We start from the raw sequence: 18,778 nt of genomic DNA, 5'->3' as shown, positions 1-18,778 counted from the left end.
TCGATTACAAATAACATGCACCGACATAACTTACAGTAGCAGTAATTTACACTTGATTTTATTAATTAGGGAAGTAGATATAAGCATCGGTCACACTCGTTAAATTTTATTCGTTGAGGACAACACTGATCAAACGAGCACAAGCTGGCCTACAGCGAATTCACGGGTAAGCATACTTACATGGCTAGTGAACAAGTGGACAAAAATGCTACAAAAAGAAGACTTGATCTGCTAGATACAGATAAGTCAGAGAAGCCACTCACAGCTGAGATAGACCAGTAATGTTTTTAAACGTGTTTGACTTCACGGCCGTGATACGGTTGTCTTGGAGATACCTGTATAGAGGACAAAAAAACATTCATTTCATCATAAACATGATTATAGAAAAAATTGCCATGGTGACGCATGAATGAAATTGACATCCTCATCATGTTGCTATGGTTACAGAGCTCTGCCTTCACCATCCCTTTCTCTTGGCCTGTTAACCCTCCTGTCCACTTTCCTTTTTTTCCCTTTCTCTGCCGTTATTAATTTCATCCTCTTTTGATTTTTTTTTTGTGTTAGAAAATCTGAAAACAGACTGCCAAAAGAAACTAAATTTAGTACTTACAGCCTCTGCATGGTAAGAGAATTGAAGTCTCCCCCGAGTGGTATATCCACCAGTTGATTGGAGTGAAGATAGATGAGGCTTATACTTGTTATATGCGCGAACGATCCGTCCTCGATATAAGCCAGTTCGTTGTTGTGGAGGGCGAGTGTCCCAGATAGAGGGCAGTGTTCAAAGGTAGTCTGCAGAATCCGGCCGATGGCATTGTTGTCCAGATACCTGCCAAGGGAAGTAGAACATACAAAACATAACTCTGATGACAGGGAAAACTCCTGAAAATTAGCTCAGCGTAAGAGGATTCCTGTAACGGTTAATCTGAGAAGAAATAGGGCAATATTCTTGGTGGTGACCAGCCAGGGAATGGTGATTTATGCTATTAGCATAAAAGGGGTTAACACACAATTATGCTAGACTGGTGGATAACCAGGCATTAACCAGCATCAAATATGTCAGTTTGGGTTTTTTTCTCTGATAACAAATACATGAGCCTATATCAGAAGTAGAACAAGAATAAAGAGGGCGATATTCTAGTTTGTGACTGCCCCATTAAAGATGTGTGACGCTAAGAACGTTATTATGTAGAATTTACAGACTATACTAATGGTGTGTACAACACACAGAGGTAAATCCATTTAAATCAAGATCATAACATCTACAAATTAATCTCCACGTATTTCTTTTAAATTACTAGGGTTATTAATAGGTAGCCCGAATGACATAATCCAACCTGCAAATGATGTTTCAATCTGGCGCACAAAAGAATCAGCTGACACTCTTTCGCTGACCAGGTATTGGGGCTCTTAAGGCATTAGGTTGGGGAACTCTGCCAGCCTTCACTCTGAAGATTTCAGTTCTGTCTGACATTTACTGTAACTTTATTTTTGAAGGAAATAGTGGAGAATGCTTCTTCTTTTTTAGTTTTCCACAAGAACTGCTTGAATATATATCTATATATATATATATATATATATATATATATATATATATATATATATATATATATATATATATATCTATATATATCTATATATATATATATATATATATATATATATATATATATATATATATATATATATATATATATATATATATATATATACAATGTATTACAATTATATATTACAATTTAGAACAACAACAGAGCATTTACTTACTTACCATTTTGATTAATATAATACAAAACTGAGCAATCTGTCCTTACCAAAGTCAAGAAAGAGGGGTAAATAATACTATAAGAATAGGGGCAAAATTTGAGGTTATTTCACAAAACTGGAGGCATATCCCCAAACCCCCTTCCCCCCCCTCTGTTCTGACACCCCGTCCCCTCAGATTTGCTGCCCTGCGTAAAGGTGAAGGTAAATTCTTACAAGTTGTCTAAGTTGATGCAGTTATCAAAAGCCGTGTCGGGAATCTCATCAATCAGGTTACTCGATAGCCTCAAAGTGATGAGCTGGCTCAAGTTACGAAAAGGGTTGCTGTGCAGAAAGTTGAAGTTATTGTTGGAGAGATATCTGAAAAACAAAAAAAGATAAAATAAGTCAACTCAATTTGATGATGGGATTATGATATGAATACATATTTTCGAGCAGCCAATTATTCTTATATCTAACCCATTGTTTGGGGTGCATTCACAGTCGATAAAGTACAAATTCCACTGTACGTTCTCCTTCATCCCCAAATCAAACAAAAGATAAGTGATACGACCATGGTGGATATTATGTTTTTCCCTGAGAGTAGCATTATTTGGTATTATTAGAGCATAGCAAAATACAGGTAAACAGACAGCGGCACTTTCAAAGTTTTTTGACCTTTAGCCAAAATAATTTTTGACTTTTTCCTTCTACACAAATATGGCCACACGACCACCACACTTTTTAAGCAAAAACCCTGACCAATCTTAGTTGCAACTGATATTATTGATTATGCCCCTTTAGGACAGTAAACTTCCACAGTGACTAATGTCAATAAATAAAACCAACGGTGCAGAGAGGGATAAGTCATGTAAAAACCTGTTATATACCTGTTGTAACGTCTCATATACCTGTCACCTTTAACATGTTATGAAAACTTAAACCTTGTGGGGCAATTCATACATTTATAAAATATTGATTTGGCTGGTAGGTTTTTGCCAGTTTCTTCAGGAGGTGATATTTCTAACATGACAGTTTTCTTGAAATCGAAACATCCAACTGTTGTACTCACATAGAACCAATGTTTGAACCTTTGACATGCTATGAAAACTAACCTTGTAGGGCAATTCATACATTTATAAAATATTGATTTGGTTGGTCGGTTTTAGCCAGTTTCTTCAGTTATCTTGATATCGTAACATCCAACTGTTGTACTCACATAAAATCAATGTTTCCATGGAAAGTGTCATCTTCGATCATCACGATGGAATTATAGTCCAGCGTCAGGTACGATAAAGTCGTCAGATTCGAGAAGTCTCCTTCCGACAAGTAAGTTATTGCGTTGTATGTTAAATCTCTGAATATTAAAATTTAAAAAAGAAACATCAGAACGATATATGTAAAGAAAGAAGATGAACTGTGAATTTGGAAATGCAAAACATAATTGCCCCCCAAAAAAAATCATAAATAATAATTAATAAGATTTGAGAGTTCTAACGTACAGGAATAAATTCTAGCTGAGCTGATGTCATGAGAGGATGAAGAGATTTTGGGCATCTTCTAATCAAAATGAAGAAATGATTTGCACAGGAGTTTTGACTTGAAATCATCAAATTTATTCCCTTTTCACAATTCCTGTGAAGGACAAACTTCACTTAGGGGACCAGCATTAAGTAAACCTTGATGTTAATTTCCAGATTAGGTTTCATATTATGGTTTTCTCACTATTTCGATAAAGCCGATTGGATACTGGACAGCTTAAGCTTAGTAAGTAACCCCAAGGTAAACTTTTGCGAGATACAATGTCCATAAAACAAAAAATTACTCTGTGCCCATAAATTGAGTTGATTGTGGGGTTAATGATTCAATTAATTGAACGTAAGTTACAATTTTCAACCTTAAAAAAAGCACAATAATAAAAACATCTTTGCATCAACTATTTCATAATATATACAGGAAGTTACTAACGAAAACTATCATCAAACACAGAATGGTTTGACGTAAATTTCAATAATGTACTCTTGTGTTGGCATACTTTAAACGCTACTTTAAACTAGCACTTACAGTGTATTGATACTTGGTAACTGGACTGCATAACGAAGAGCTTCTGGTACAATATGAAAGCTGTTTCCACTAAGAGCGCTGAGTTTGAAAACAAAAACAAATCAACATGTTCAACAAAATGGTATATTAAAGTATCTTGTTGTGACAATCATGTCTCAAACTAAATTTTTGGCTTTTGTTTTTGCAGCAAAGAGGGCTGTAATGTAGCAAAATAAACCAGTTGTTTCAAATCATACAGGACATATATTTCCAATATATCTAGCACTTCACGTTTTTTTTTTCTTCAATTGTCCCATTATATCATTTGGTTTGTTCTAAACAGTTCCTTTGTACATTTCCAGATACAGTAGTTTGCTTAAAACACTTTTCTCATTTGGACAAGCCCTTCCAAAAATCTTAAATAAGTATTCAATACCACTACAATCTACGGAAGTGGTTGTCATGGATACTTATAGGTAATGAACATCGCACCATGACAAACAACAGCTTATGATTCTGTCACAGAAGAACATACCACACAAAAAAAAAAATTCTTAAAAGTTTCAGCATGATGTGTCATCTGAAATCCAAGCTGACAAAGTTTTATCTTTCTCAAGTTGCAATTAATTTCTACAGTTTGATGAGGATACAAACAAATACAAACAAAAAAAAAGGAAAAATGTTGCAATAACTATTATTACTAATAACTGTTACTATAGTAACCGTTACTTACAGGGTAGTGATCGTCGTCACGCACGAAAAGGTGTTATTATTCAAAGTGAGTTCGTCCAAGTTGTTGTAACTCATATCCAAACGAGACAAGGCCAAAAAGTTACAGAGGTCATCTTCATTTGTGCCCTGGATGAAGTTACTGGAAATATACCTTTTATTAAAAGATAAAATAATGAAAGAAACCTGGCTGATATTTTAACAATGCTTTTGTAATATAAAGCAAATTAACAAAAGAAACAAAACAGACTATAAGGAAACTATAAACAGTCTTGAAAACACTTGTGCATAGGAATTGATTTGTAGGCTTTTCAAGTTTTGTAATACATATGCCAAATTTTTGATATGAATATTCAAGACCTGATTTGCATATTACTTTGAATTATGTTGGATGGCAGCTCTGCAGTAAGGCTTTTGAAGTGCAGTAGTCTCCTCCAAGCAGTCTTGACTTGTATTGACGTTAATTTCTTTTCTTTTATTTTCTGGACTCAATGCTTTACTACATCATTGATAAATTAATACACCTAGGTTATGAACTTTAACTAATTTAGCATTCGTTTTACGGCATCACGTATTCAAGTCCTCGGAGGTCAGATTGTACAATAAACAGATGAACACTTTCACTTAACATGCAGCGGTCAAAAGTTACTTTTCACTCACAACCTGTACGGAAAGAACAAATCTTGGCAAAATATCTCAAGAAACCCTGATTGTTGGAGATATGGCAAAGAAATTGGTACTCTAAAATAATTTAGTTTTTTCATGCCACCCTGGCAAGTTAAGGCACGCTTCAAGTTGTCCCACCATTTGCTTATTTATTTGATGAAGTTCTGATTGTTAGGGAAAAATCTAGACCTAAAGAAACTTCACTCTTTAAAACCATGACCTATTTCTAAAAAATGCAATATGGCAAAAGGCCCCTGCTTGGTTTAAATCTCAAGCCAAGTATGGAGATTTATTTACTTAAGTCAGTTTACTTAAGTCATTTTACTTAAAGACTTGTCATTTTACCACCAAAGAAAGAGAAACGACATTTTATTACTTACAGTTCCTCCACATATCTAATGCCATAAAACGGATTGAGGTTATTGGCTTGAATGGCGTAGTACTCCAGATTCAAAGCACCGTAGGGGTCTGATGTAAACTCTGTTATATTGGTGATTTGATTATTATCAATATGTCTGAAAAACGAGAAGGATAAAAAAGCATTAATTCATAGGAATGTGTTTCACCTGTATGTTTAAGAAATTTCAAACCTAGTAACTTACATGTTGTACGCACAATGTTCCAAGTGAATCAAAATGTATATTTTCTTGGCAAACTTCAGTTTAATTTGAGATGCCTGGTTTTTGTACATAGCACAGGGTAACAGACATTTGTTTTAATACATAACTTAATGAATTGCAATTGTTAGCCATTGCCTTTTGACAGACATACTCACAGATACCTTAACTGAAAGAATTGCAGTTTTTTTGGCTATTGCATTTTGACAGACAAGAATGTTTTATCATACTCACAGATATCTTAACTCCAGATATTCTTCTTCCTCAAAGACAGCGTGTGGGAAAATGGTCAGAGCATTACTACTCAAAAACCTGTCGAAAAATATAGGATGGAGCTAGATTTCTAATACATTACAGATAATAACTAATATAGCATCGCATGGCAAGAATCTATTCAACATGGGCACCAACGCGAATATGTGTTGCAGTATTTGTAAACAGAACCCTTGCATGTTTAATATTTTTCCAGAAATAAAATTAGTCCTCAAAGTGAAACGCTCAAAAGATTTTGAAAAATATTTATATATATATAAATATTTTGAAGGAAAAAGTAATTATATATATATAATTACTTTTTCCTTCATAGGAGATACTAAATTTCCAAGTTTGCAGTAATCTAATGTAAATTTAACTTTGAAAAGCTAAAATACTTACAAAGTAGTTAAGTTTCCGTTGATGTTCACAAAGGCATCAAACATTATTGTCGTTAGTTCGTAGGTCACTTGTTGGTTATGTAATATTCTGCAAAATTCAAAAGAAGTAATATCTATCATGTCATCCCCACTTAAAACCATGAATGTCTGGAATCCATAAAACATTTTGAATCTCTTCAAATGGTTTTCATATACTGTTTACAATCTAGGGGTGTTACTAAAACGAATGACAATTGCGTTACACGTAACGAATGACAATATGTTGTACACACTAAAAAATTGCGTTAACTAAAACGAATGACAGTAATGACAGCACAGACATTTGCTTCAACTGGATATCACAGTTCAGACTTCGTGGGTATCTAGATCTAGTATAGTACGGACAAGATAAAAACGCACCTTATAGCAAGCGAAATTGTAAGTCTGATTTTAAAAAGTAAATTTAACGTCATTTTCGATATTAATTGTTAGAAACTAACAATACTATAATCTTGAAACGGCTTCAGTTATCTTACTATATAAATCTACAGGGGTAAAAAGCACAGCACTCAAGCGCATTCTCACACAAAAACTTTCCCTGTGGTTTCTATCCGTAAATTACACCAAAACCCTACAACCACGCAACATGCGATTTTCCGCAAATCATTTTTGCGCAGAAAACCAATAACTCCACTCCGTTAATCATCGCCGGCGTCTCCCAGTCATGAGATCCCCGGTTCGATTCCCCGCCGACAGCAATATGTGTCGTCTGGCAAGGGTGTTGTTCAATAACAACTTCCCGACATGGACGTTAAATGGATGTGTGCCGAGAGATTGGCTTCGGTCAGCTTGCGAGTCTACAAGCCTCCATGGCTTCTTTCGCGAGTTCCTGCTTGCGGGAAGATCACATATACATACATACATACATACACACATACATACATACATTCTATCTCCAATCAACACTGTCCTTCGATGTCATTCGTTGTCATTCGCTGTCATTCGCTGTCATTCGCTGTCATTCGCTGTCATTCGCAAGTGATAATGAACCCTGTACAAAGTCAATTGTCATTCGGTCATTCGTTTTAGTTTGTCCCCAATCTAGGGTTCATTCATACATTTTGTGAAACTAACTTTTGTCTGATGGCTCTAGTTTGCATCCATTGTTATATTATTCTCTACCAGGCCTTCCTTAACTTATATAAAGCTCTCAGAATTCCTCCATACCCCCCTCCATCATCCAGCTTCCTCATGTTCCCCAACTCCCCTCCCCCGATAAACTCCTCCCACCCCCTCCCCTTACCCAGCCCCTCCTCTCAAACTGTTGAAAGAACAAATTCAAATTTAATGTTTGGGAGCATAATTTGCTGATTGTGTATGTCTACATTTCTCCCTCCTTACTTTAGCTGACAAGAAATAATTAATTTTTACTTAAGATTTGTAGTTGTTTAGCCTGGCTGGGCTACTGGAAGAGAAATGATAACTTAACCACTGCAGGTATTCAATATTATACAAATAATGAATGGTTATGAGTGCAATAGTGCAAATATTTCATGAGGTGAAAGATGTAATTTGTTCCATTCAACGAGGCGCAGCCGAGTTGAATGGAACAAATTACATCTTTCAACGAATGAAATATTTGCACTATTGCAAGAATGGAAACCATTCATTATTTGTTTTATACAACACCTTCAAATTTGGATATAATTGGATGTAAAATGCACTCATGCAACAGATTGTTTTGAACAGACAGGTTTCTCTGCTCTCTTACCATTGAAAAAAGTGCTATCAAAAAAGTATAACGCATGGTTCTATCATCATAGCGTGCAATAGAGCGGATTTTGCATGCAATCGACGAGCACTTGACCAATCAAATGGCCGGAATATAATTAGGTGTTGTATAATGCAGTATGTCATTTATATCTCAGCCTGATAATACATATATACTTACAATGTCCTTAGGGTTGGCATATTTGTGAAAGCTTTGTGAGATATTGTCTTCAACCTGTTGTAGTTCAAGTCACTGATAGACAAGAATGAAAAATGGGGATAAAAGTTGAGGTTCATTGCAATAAAAACAGTGAAAAAAGATAAGATTTAAAGACAAAAAAAAACATTAGCAAAACAAAAATATGCAGAAAAGAAGATAATGCCAGGAAGAGAGTAATGTTTCAAAAAATACACTTCATTCTCCTAGTCCTAGCTTGTGGGGAGGGGAGGGGGAAGTTGGGGAATACATGAACTTAACACCACTGCAACTACAAGCTTGTCTATCAGTATCACTATCACGGTGTAGCTAGTATATAGGCCTATGTAGTATAACACAGTACAAGAATTTTATACCCGAGCTATATTATAATTATTTTTACTTAATAGGCTAGGCCCTACAGCCTAACGTTATGCTTTTTTTGCACCGATCACTCGTGCCACGAGTCGTGGTTAAGTTGAAATTGCCTGCTATGGCCTAGCAACATCGTCTTTTATCAGTCAATCACTCATATGCTATGCTATGCTGTATTCTCTCACACCGTTGCCACGTTGAATACAACCAAAATAGTTTATGTTCTATCTCAGGTTTATGCCATTTCCATATTTACAACACAAGTACTCTCGTCTATAACAGGCTAGTTACAGTGTGAAGAGTTTATCACAGCAAGGTGTATACATTTCTGGGGAGTTTATTCGATCGCTGTCAATGTATACTGAATACATACATGCAGTATCACTGTGTGATATGCATGCAGTTACTGTTGAAGAATTCGCGGAAATGATATCGCGAGGGGTAACAATCATAATATATGAGTTCTGATTCTTCTGGTCACTCACGAAGTCAGTTGCACATATAACATAAGTATTGAAATAATTCTGTCAACATACTTTGTGTCCTTTATGGTGGGCGAACGAGAGGGCTAACTGTAACACGAATGAGGGTCAGGTTAGAGGCAGGGGTTAGAGGGGACTGAGAGAGAGGGTACGTTCAACCGAGAAAATAGTAGTGTGAATAGAATGTTTAATTGTTAGTATATATTTAACGTCACAAATACTTACATGTGAAGGATATTCCGAATATTCGCAAAGACTCCTGCTTTTATTTCGGCCAAATTGTTCCGATGTAATTCTCTACAATGAAATAAATCCGTCAAATCATAAATTAGTACACTTGATGAAACAATGAACTCCTTTAGAGAAGTAAATTACTCTACTGTATACAAGATGAGTGCATGAGGCCAGATTGATTTTCCTAATATGGGAATTGTGGAAGGGCGAAGTGAATGGTTCTTTTATTTTCGTTCAATTTTTATCCTGTTATTCCCTCTCGTTCAAACATATAAATATGAACAGTAACGTCTACAATGTTTGCATACAACGTGATGCCATGTGGCCTTAAAAAGTTTTTGTTGTTCGCGAAGATTCAGCGAATGAAAAAAATGGTATTCCAAACACTCAAAAATTCGAAGGTAGTTCATGATTTTCCCAGCACCTCCCCCACCCCCACACCTTCTCCGGCCATGCCACCCCTATCAACACGCAGTCTCAAGCTATATACGTGCTTTCCTAATATCGCGACTTCTATTAAAAATGAATATGGATAAGTTCGACATGTCAAAGGTCAAAAGAAGTGGAACGTGTACTTACAATATCTTCAATCCGGGTAACATAGAAAATGCGTTCGGTGAGATGTAGGTGATAACGTTGTTACTTAAATTCCTGACAAAGGAGATAAAACGGAAAATTGTTAAGATGAGAAAGTTTTTCATCTTTTCGAGAAATATGAGAAAATATAGGTTTTCCTTTTCGTCAAATAAATTCATAAAATACAACCAACGAATGAAATATATTAATGAAAGCTAATTTGAACTTACAGATGCTGCAAGCTGCTTCCAAATGGCTCGATGTTTCTCCGAGAAACCGTTTCAATCAAATTGCCGTCCAGAGAAAAAAATATGAGGTTGGGCATATTCTTGACAGCTTGGCTAGGAAATAGTTTTATTTGATTTCTGCTCAAGCCACTGTAATATGAAAATTGTATAAAGATTAATGAACTTAGTAACTCGGTACATGACGTCATTATGGGAAGAAAAGAGTTTGACGTAATGTCTACATTCTTGTTGTATAAAACATTTACCTATGCTTACTTCTTGCTCTACTACCACCCACCCCCTCTTCTCCTCCCCTCCCTTGTGCTTAAACCACTGTAATCTAAAAATTTATAAAGATTTAATCAGCTTAGCAACTGGCTATTCTACTCCTCTCACCCCCCCCCCCCCCAGTGGCGTAGGAAGGTACTTTTTAGTGGGTGGGGCTGAAGACTGATGGCCGGCTTGGGGAGGGGTGTCCCCCTCCCCTTTGGAATTTTTTGGCATTTCCAGGTGGCCTCAAATGAAATTTGGTGCAATATAGCACACTTCAACCCACCCACTCCATTTTGTATATAATTTTGCATTTTCACCTGGCCTTAGATGCAATTTGGTGCTCCAAATGAGATTTTTTTCTCATCTGGAAATGAAAAAGGGGTTTTCTGACTTGCGAAGCGGGGGGCGGAATGATACTTCCGCCCCTCCATATTTTTCACTGGGGGGACTGGCGCCCCCAGCCCCCCCCCCCCCCCCCCGGTTCCTACGCCCTTGCCCCCCCCCGCCATCCCTGCCCCCTTTGTGGGTGTGTACATTTAATTTAAGCAGTTATTTGTCGAAAATTCATATTGAGTCTCTAGTATGATTTGTTCTTTCATTTAGTATCGTGATGGTTGTATCCTATAAAACTTAAGTCTTGACATATTTTTGTAACTGTTGATATCCTAAGTACGATAATGGTATAGCTATATGCTAAAACTGCACACATATATGTTACTGCTATTATGTAATATTATCCATGTAGGTATGTATGTATGTGCGTGTTTGTATGTTAGGCTACGTTCTATATACTCGAGAGACTCACGTCTCAAAATCATCAATAAAACTATATCATGATGTCTGCCCTATATGAAGCTGGTCATATTACTACCCTGTATGAGGGCCCAGGCAGGGAATCAGTGGGGTACACTGGCAGGGGATCAGTGGGCTACAACACCAGGGCCCGGGTTCAACAAGAGGATCAGGTAAATATTCATGGGCCAAAGAACAAGTGCACGTCTCATTTGGATAATAAAGTTCAACGAAATTAAATGGGGACAGTTCGTAACTCCCCCCCCCCCACCCCACCCCTCCGCTTTCAGGCCGCCTTGAAAAACGGCAATTACCATAAAACATAAATAACCGTATATCAGTCATCGACATAAACTTCTTAAATGTTATAAATTTGATCCGCTATTTAGAGTACAGCTGTAGCCTACTCCGAAAGTATACATATCATATAGAAAAGCATATCGTATAATATATCTATATATATAAATATACTCACAGGTATTCAACATTTAGATTAGAAAATATATTATCCGGAACCCAGTCGATGAGGTTGTCCATTAAGCTTCTATTAATGTAATAAAAAACAGCAAAAAAACATAAATATTTTGTCCACTTTATAGGTGTGGGTACGTCGCAAAGTAAGTTAAACTTATAAAGGAATATTAATGGGGCAGGGGGTGGGGGACAGTTCTTAAATATAACAAATAATATTAAATTATATTTTGATCGACAAAGAATAAACAAATAATTGCATTTCCTCCATTTTGTCAACTGGAAAATGAATCTTTGTGATAAATTGAAAAACATCAAAATTTGTATCCACATAATTCCGAACTTTAATTAGACATTTGAATTGAAACAATGAATGCTGGATGGTTCAGTCAAATAAATATTTAATTATAACTTTCATACAAATCGAATCTATCTTCGACTTACATTCGTGTGATTGTTGTCGAGAAACCAGGATCTTCAAAAGTCGCAACATCAAAATTGATTTGATTTCTTGATAAATCTCTGTAAATGCGGGGAAAAAACCATTAACCATTATTATTCAACTTTGACATATTTTATGCAATATATGATTTCACGAGGTCGCACGGGTCACTGGGCCCTGCGGTAATCCCCACACCATATACATATCACAAATTCACATTGCTCGTATTTTTCAGGATCAGACACTAAACTTTGTGATAGATAACGTGTATATATTACAATATCACATCACAGAAGTGAGGTATATTTCTTTAGACTGGTACAATCAGACAGGACAGTGTTTTATTTAAAAGACATGTATATTCATTAATCATTAGACACTGGTACAATCGGTGAAATCATTGAAACATCTATCCTTCACTGGTACAATCAGTCAGACCAATTACAAAGTAACTGTATATACATGTTATACTTACAACCACTCGAGACTGGTACAATCAGACAGGTCAGGTATCGACGTTAATTCTGTATTATGAATGGTTCTGTGAAATCAAAAGTAAATGACATACACGAAAATAAAGACATCTCAAAATTGCTTTCGACAAATCTAATTCTCCTATAGTGTCCGTTCGATTTTGACCTACGATATCTCTCATACAATTATGTTAAATAAACTCAAAAGACATTCAAAATACTTTTTCTTCCTCTGCCTCCCCTCCCCTCACCACCCCCCCCCCCCCACCCCCATAAAAAAACTCCTCTTCGTTTCATGGAACTCACATGATTAATCAAGAAATATGACTAAACCTATGTCTCCACAATTGTGTTCAAATGTTGTTATTATAGTCTATAGTTTCTGCTGTTCCACAGAAAATATTCCGTATCTTTCCAAGTCACCCCTCCCCCCCCCCACCCACCATTCGGGAAGGCATGACGAAACAATGTACTCTTCGTATTTGCATTAACTTTTACAACATTGACAATTAAAAAGCACGAAATGTTGATTACTCACAACTTTTGAAGATTTGATAGTCCAGCGAATGTCCCGTTGTGGATAAACTTTAAGTTCCCTATAATCGTTCTAAAAGTACAGAAAATTAACAGAAATGATGAGAAACTACACTAAAAAAAATATTTTAAAAAATTATGAAAATATACTAAATAAAGACAAATATAACAATTAAACTCAGTTGTCTTCTGAACATGTTTTATTTCTTTTTTGATTCAGCTTGTGTTGTTTGTTTATTTGTTTTTGGTGGCTGTTTTTTGTATGTATGTATGTATTTGTTTGTCTGTCTGTCTGCTTCTTTGTTTGTTTGTATGAATGTATGTATGTATGTCTGTCTGTTTGTGAGTCTGTCTTTCTGTTCGTTTTGTTCTTCTTATGTTTTTTTTTTTTTTTGCAGGTGTTCCATTCATCATGACTGGTATTTCGTGTTCGCTGATGAAAAGTTTCTGGTGTTCAAAATTACAGTTTTTTTCCAATAATAATAATAATAATAATCTACCAATTTTCAATTGGAATAGTCTCTGAGGATTTCATAAAATGTACTCTTGCAAAAAGATTGTGCTTTTCGGATAGTTATACCGTTCACCTGTGTAACCTTTTCGATCACTCACTAATTTCATGAATAAGAGAAATAGACAAAATAATACATATTTGGAGAAAAAGCAACCTTATACTAAATTCTTTTTATTTTAATCATTTTATTCCATAATTAATTACTTACATTTCAGTAACTGATGGTGAAAACGTTGATGCCGTCAAATTGTCAAAATCATAATTTGTAATGGTCCTGAAATTGAAAAACAAAACATAATTATTTCAGTATGACAAATTTCAATCGACTGACGAATATCGTGGTTTTGAATGTGGTGGCGCTGTACGTGTTCTGTTGGGCAAAACCGAAACTGTGACTAACACATACAGTATGTAGAATAAAAGGATAAATAGTGACGGTGAACGAATGGAGCGCCAACAAAAAAGTGACAAATTATTATTCTTATCATTGGTACAGTTTGATCGGAAACATATTCTCCAGAGGCCGATATAAATTTACTCCAGGTTATAGCCTGATAGATAATCCGAGGTGACCATATATTGTGGTTCGGAATAACAACCTAAATGCTATTGCACGCAGTGACGTCACACATTATGAATGTGTCACAGAGAATGTTATAATTTTTATATTATTTTATTTATTTAGTTACTCACCTTTTATTTTGCCGCTTGTGTTTAGCACAATATCATTCACTGCCAATTAAGCCACTGCAAAATAACCTGTGGCTTTAGCTCACTGAAAGCCTATACGATTCCGTCAAATACCAAATGCTTTTAATAAGCTTACAACTTCAAATAAAGACGGCCCTTCCCCCTCCCTGGAGGAAAATTAGAAGCGTAAGCGGGCGGAGATTTTCTGAGAACGGGGGGGGGGGGGGAGACTATACTTAGTTGTTGAACTCACTTGTGGAAAGCAATTATTGCAAAAACAAAACAAATAAAAAAATCTTCTATACTGTAGTGTCATGTCCCTCCCCCCCTCTCCCTCTCCCCTCTTCCTCTCGTCTGGTATTGGAGAGGTTATACGCCCTGTTTGTTACTTACACTGCACCCCTCCCCTTGCTCTTCCCCTACCTCCCCTCTTTCTCTCGTCTGGTATGGGGGAGGGGGGTATTCGTCCTGTTTGTTACTTACACTGTACTTGAGGACGAACAGTCAATGGTCTGTGATATTTCATCACACGTACAACCGCTACACTGTCTGCTACTGTAGTCCGAGGGTGCCCTGCCATAGCCTTGGTCGACTTGACTATAGTCCGACCAGAGCCCGTTAAACCGATCGGCTACAAAACAAATGAGGGGATACAATTTATGTTATCTTTTGGTCCCAATTTTAATACAAGTAAAGATATACACGTATTAAACATAAATGATGAAGTAGAAAATACTCCAAGCTTAAAGATAAAGGAAACACGGCAGAGTCGTTTGTTCAAAAATTTCAAACTTAGAACAGTGACGCTATTGCATTCGAATCGATGCAAATGTGCTGTAGTTGCCGTTCCAGAGGTGGGATTGTGGAAGGGGTATACCACCAAGCTTGTAGTCAGACTGGGCACTGATCTCGGTCATGCCCCCTCTCTCCCCCATCACATACCGTCCCTCCGTGTAGAATTGTGTTCTCCCCCCCCCCCCCCCGCCTACCACCATCCAACCATGTACCACCATCAAGCGTCCAATAAATTGAAAGCGTCCTTTCTTAAATTGTTGGTGCCCCTCCAACTCAGAGCTCCTTGATATGCATGGGTCTTCATGGATACCGCAAATGTACAACTTCTTTTTTTCAACTGTTCAACCTCACAATTGCTTCAACCTGATAGTTATAATACAATTGTATGAAAAACAATAGGTTTTAATCGACACGAGAGACTTTTTCCATGGTTTCAAATATCTAACACGAGGCTTCAACAGCCAGGTCAAGCCCCTAGAAAATTATGGCCTCAGCCCCACTCCTTCCTTTGCACTCTTTAATTTTATTTAAATGATATTACTTTATGAAAATGAGAATACACTATTCTCTACCCCCATCATATCCCGTCCCTCCTTGCTCAGAGTCCCCGCCCGTCCCTCCACCTCAAAGACCCCACCCGAACCTCCACCTCAAGGACCCCACCCGAACCTCCACCTCAAGGACCCCACCCGAACCTCCACCTCAACAACCCCACCCTTCCCTCCACCCTCAAAGACCAACCCTTCTCTCCACCCTCAAAGACCCCACCCGTACCTCCACCCTCAAAGACCCCGCCCGTACCTCCACCCTCAAAGACCCAACCCTTCCCTCCACCCTCAAAGACCTCGCCTTTTCGTCGTGCAGACCAGGTCCCAACATTAATGGAGCAAACTAGCAATAACGTTTCTTTGCATGTGTATCTGAACGCATGGAAACAGGTTTCATGGTAAACGCAACCTCCTGGGTTTAAATCACATTTTAGACTTAATTACCAGCCGTTTAAAGTGTGCGGCCTGATAATACGAAACACAGAATATACATATATTTATATTACTTACTAGTATCGTAATCAATACCCTGCGCTGAGTACCGGTCGTTCCAGTAATTAGGGCCATACCAAGTAGCGTCAGACCACGATACAAACAGTATAATCAGCAGGTAAATCAAAGCCCTCATTTTTCTTCTCACACAGAAATAATAAAACGACTGTTCTTCCTGTTCTAGTGGGCTTTAATTCATGAAACGAAATTATTTTGGTAAAATCTAAGAGAGAAAAACAATACGAAAGAAAATAGGCCACCTGAGGCACAGGAATTAAGTTATGCAAATATATGTTGTCACCTAATACACATGCGCAGTTACCTTTGGACATGCGTAGTCGGCTGGAGAGCGCTCCCTGTATTACGAATGGAAGAACGATAAATATATAATCAACGAGCAATTAATAGACACTAGGTAACACACTGTGGCAGTAGCAAGCGTCAACAAAACGAGTGGGTGGGGTTCAAATATATATTTTTTTCATATAGGCCGGGTAATGGTAGGGGATATGGTTTTAGTGGGCTTAATTTATGTAACGAAATTACCCTTAAAGGCATTGAAGACTCGCCCCAAACCGCGTGCGGCCATCTGAAAAAAGTTAACTTTCTGTTGCTTGCAAGTGACGTTTTGTTCGTGTCGCTACAAAATGCAGACAGTAATGAAACGTGATACCTTGTTATCTTAAGCTGGACATGAGATGTCCATCGCTGTATCGTTTGTACACTGTGTTGTGGGTATTGACCGCAGCTGTTTGTACTGACTGTACACTACTGTCTACTGACCGACGGTAGCAAGCTGTGTGTGTATTTTCTGGGATCGATGGTGGTGTCTAACACTTGTTACACCTCATTCGAAACTAGGTCAGATTACCGGCAATAGACGTTTCCTTTTGCGTGAGTCTTCACACCCTTTAAGTACATTTTGGAAGCTTGCTACAATACTGAAAAGCATATCAGCCAAAAGCCTATGTCCAAGGTAACATCTATCAGTGTTACAAAATTTCAGGTAAAGAATGTTGTTAATACCATTGAGATACACGTTACCATACCAACCAAATACCATCACATCAAAGTGTTCCGTATTCCATAGGTAATATATATATATACCCATGGAACAGATACAGGAATGCGAAAATCTCAGATTAAAATTGAAAGTAAGAACGTGGTAAGTAGTAAACTCGCATACATATGTACGTTTAATGTGTCGCAATTCAGCTTTCTTTAGAATGATATGAGGAAGATCCCCCTCCCCCCCCCCCACCCCCCGTCTCTAGCGAATAGTTTTTCCCAAACAATTGCAATAACAGAGTTTTCAGCCAATCAGATTGCTCGTTACGTCAGCACCAATAATGACCATCACTTGGAAGTTCGAAGACATACACTGAATAACACCTGACACTTAGTTACGGGGTTTTCCCTTCAAACACCCTAACTTTGCTTTTAATGCTTGGATCACATATATGTCGACCTAACTTATGATAGTGCGCTAAATTCCATTGGGTTTGTGTTTACGTTATCCAAGATTCGTGAGCCGTTCCAGTGAAATCGGAATTCGGTTTCGTAAAATGGGTAAACTAAAATCAACTTCACGACGCGATTTCACGAGTCTTGAATGAATATACGCAAAACAGTATAATCTGCAGTTTGATACATTTCCGTCACTGCACTGTGTACACAGTAATACATATTTGCATACAGCACATGTTTGATGCACCCTGTACGAAACATTCACTGTGCGATGTTATCGATTAATGCCTTCACAGAAAACTTCGATCAAACATCGATAGTAGATCATACAGTTATAACAAACTACTGTGCTATGTCTAAACCAATTCCAAAGATACGAAAGCTTCGGGTAATTTTGAACGGGTATATCTTCGTTGCAACGAATGGATGCAGACATTTTGGTAACCTCGAAGTGAAGGTTTCTATGGTATGACGTAACTTTTCCGACCAATCATGAGCGACTATTTACACACAATTACTAACCTGTTGGGAAAATACCCCCCCCCCCCCGCCCTCCACACTCACACACACACGCATACACACACACTCTCCCGAAAAGAACATGACACATTAATTTACACCACTATCCGCAAGGAAAATGGTTATACTAGCTTATATAAACCGACTCTCTGGTTTTCCTACATAAAGAGATGTATTCGTTCATTCCTTAGCCGTCTCCATTTTTGAAACGATCCTTAATAAACCGACCCCAGCCCTCTATAACCCATATAACATACCTACAGTACGCAAGCATCATCATTTTCAACTTAATATATATTTCCACACGTAATATTATTATTCGAAATTCTTATCCTTTTCCAAGTTGGTGGTGTTTCTCCTAATCTAACACTAAAGAATTGTTAACAATAAAGACTTGATTGTCAGCCATCACCCCCCGCCAAACCACCACGATAGTCCAATACACCAAATATATGTGGCTGGTAAAACAAACAACGAAGAA

At 37.3% G+C, this 18,778-nt stretch overlaps 1 protein-coding gene across 6 annotated transcripts in view; it reads right to left on the bottom strand.

Moving 5' to 3' along the window:
* LOC139982065 (uncharacterized) overlaps positions 1-18,778 on the bottom strand; it is a 76,815-nt gene that overhangs the window by 57,522 nt on the left and 515 nt on the right. For 2 of the 6 annotated variants that reach the window (XM_071994578.1, XM_071994577.1), the window contains exons 2-21: positions 16,330-16,534; positions 14,960-15,107; positions 13,995-14,060; positions 13,277-13,345; positions 12,741-12,806; positions 12,268-12,345; positions 11,828-11,896; positions 10,291-10,437; positions 10,064-10,135; positions 9,476-9,547; positions 8,379-8,450; positions 6,450-6,536; positions 6,030-6,107; positions 5,559-5,693; positions 4,517-4,666; positions 3,805-3,882; positions 2,960-3,097; positions 1,978-2,121; positions 611-826; positions 264-335 (exon numbers count right to left, since the gene is read on the bottom strand). In XM_071994578.1, the coding sequence (XP_071850679.1) occupies positions 264-335; positions 611-826; positions 1,978-2,121; positions 2,960-3,097; positions 3,805-3,882; positions 4,517-4,666; positions 5,559-5,693; positions 6,030-6,107; positions 6,450-6,536; positions 8,379-8,450; positions 9,476-9,547; positions 10,064-10,135; positions 10,291-10,437; positions 11,828-11,896; positions 12,268-12,345; positions 12,741-12,806; positions 13,277-13,345; positions 13,995-14,060; positions 14,960-15,107; positions 16,330-16,447 (2,075 nt within the window). In that variant the 5' untranslated portion in view covers positions 16,448-16,534. Of the gene's footprint in view, positions 1-263; positions 336-610; positions 827-1,977; positions 2,122-2,959; positions 3,098-3,804; positions 3,883-4,516; positions 4,667-5,558; positions 5,694-6,029; positions 6,108-6,449; positions 6,537-8,378; positions 8,451-8,796; positions 8,958-9,059; positions 9,134-9,475; positions 9,548-10,063; positions 10,136-10,290; positions 10,438-11,827; positions 11,897-12,267; positions 12,346-12,740; positions 12,807-13,276; positions 13,346-13,994; positions 14,061-14,959; positions 15,108-16,329; positions 16,535-18,778 lie in introns of those variants that run through there. The other 4 variants (XM_071994580.1, XM_071994581.1, XM_071994582.1 and 1 more) reach the window with 4 other exon arrangements.

Source organism: Apostichopus japonicus, chromosome 16 (assembly GCF_037975245.1).
Source record: "Apostichopus japonicus isolate 1M-3 chromosome 16, ASM3797524v1, whole genome shotgun sequence".
NCBI lineage: Eukaryota > Metazoa > Echinodermata > Holothuroidea > Aspidochirotida > Stichopodidae > Apostichopus > Apostichopus japonicus.
Note: the sequence above shows the minus strand (reverse complement) of the source record. Positions and strands in the feature narration are given on the sequence as shown.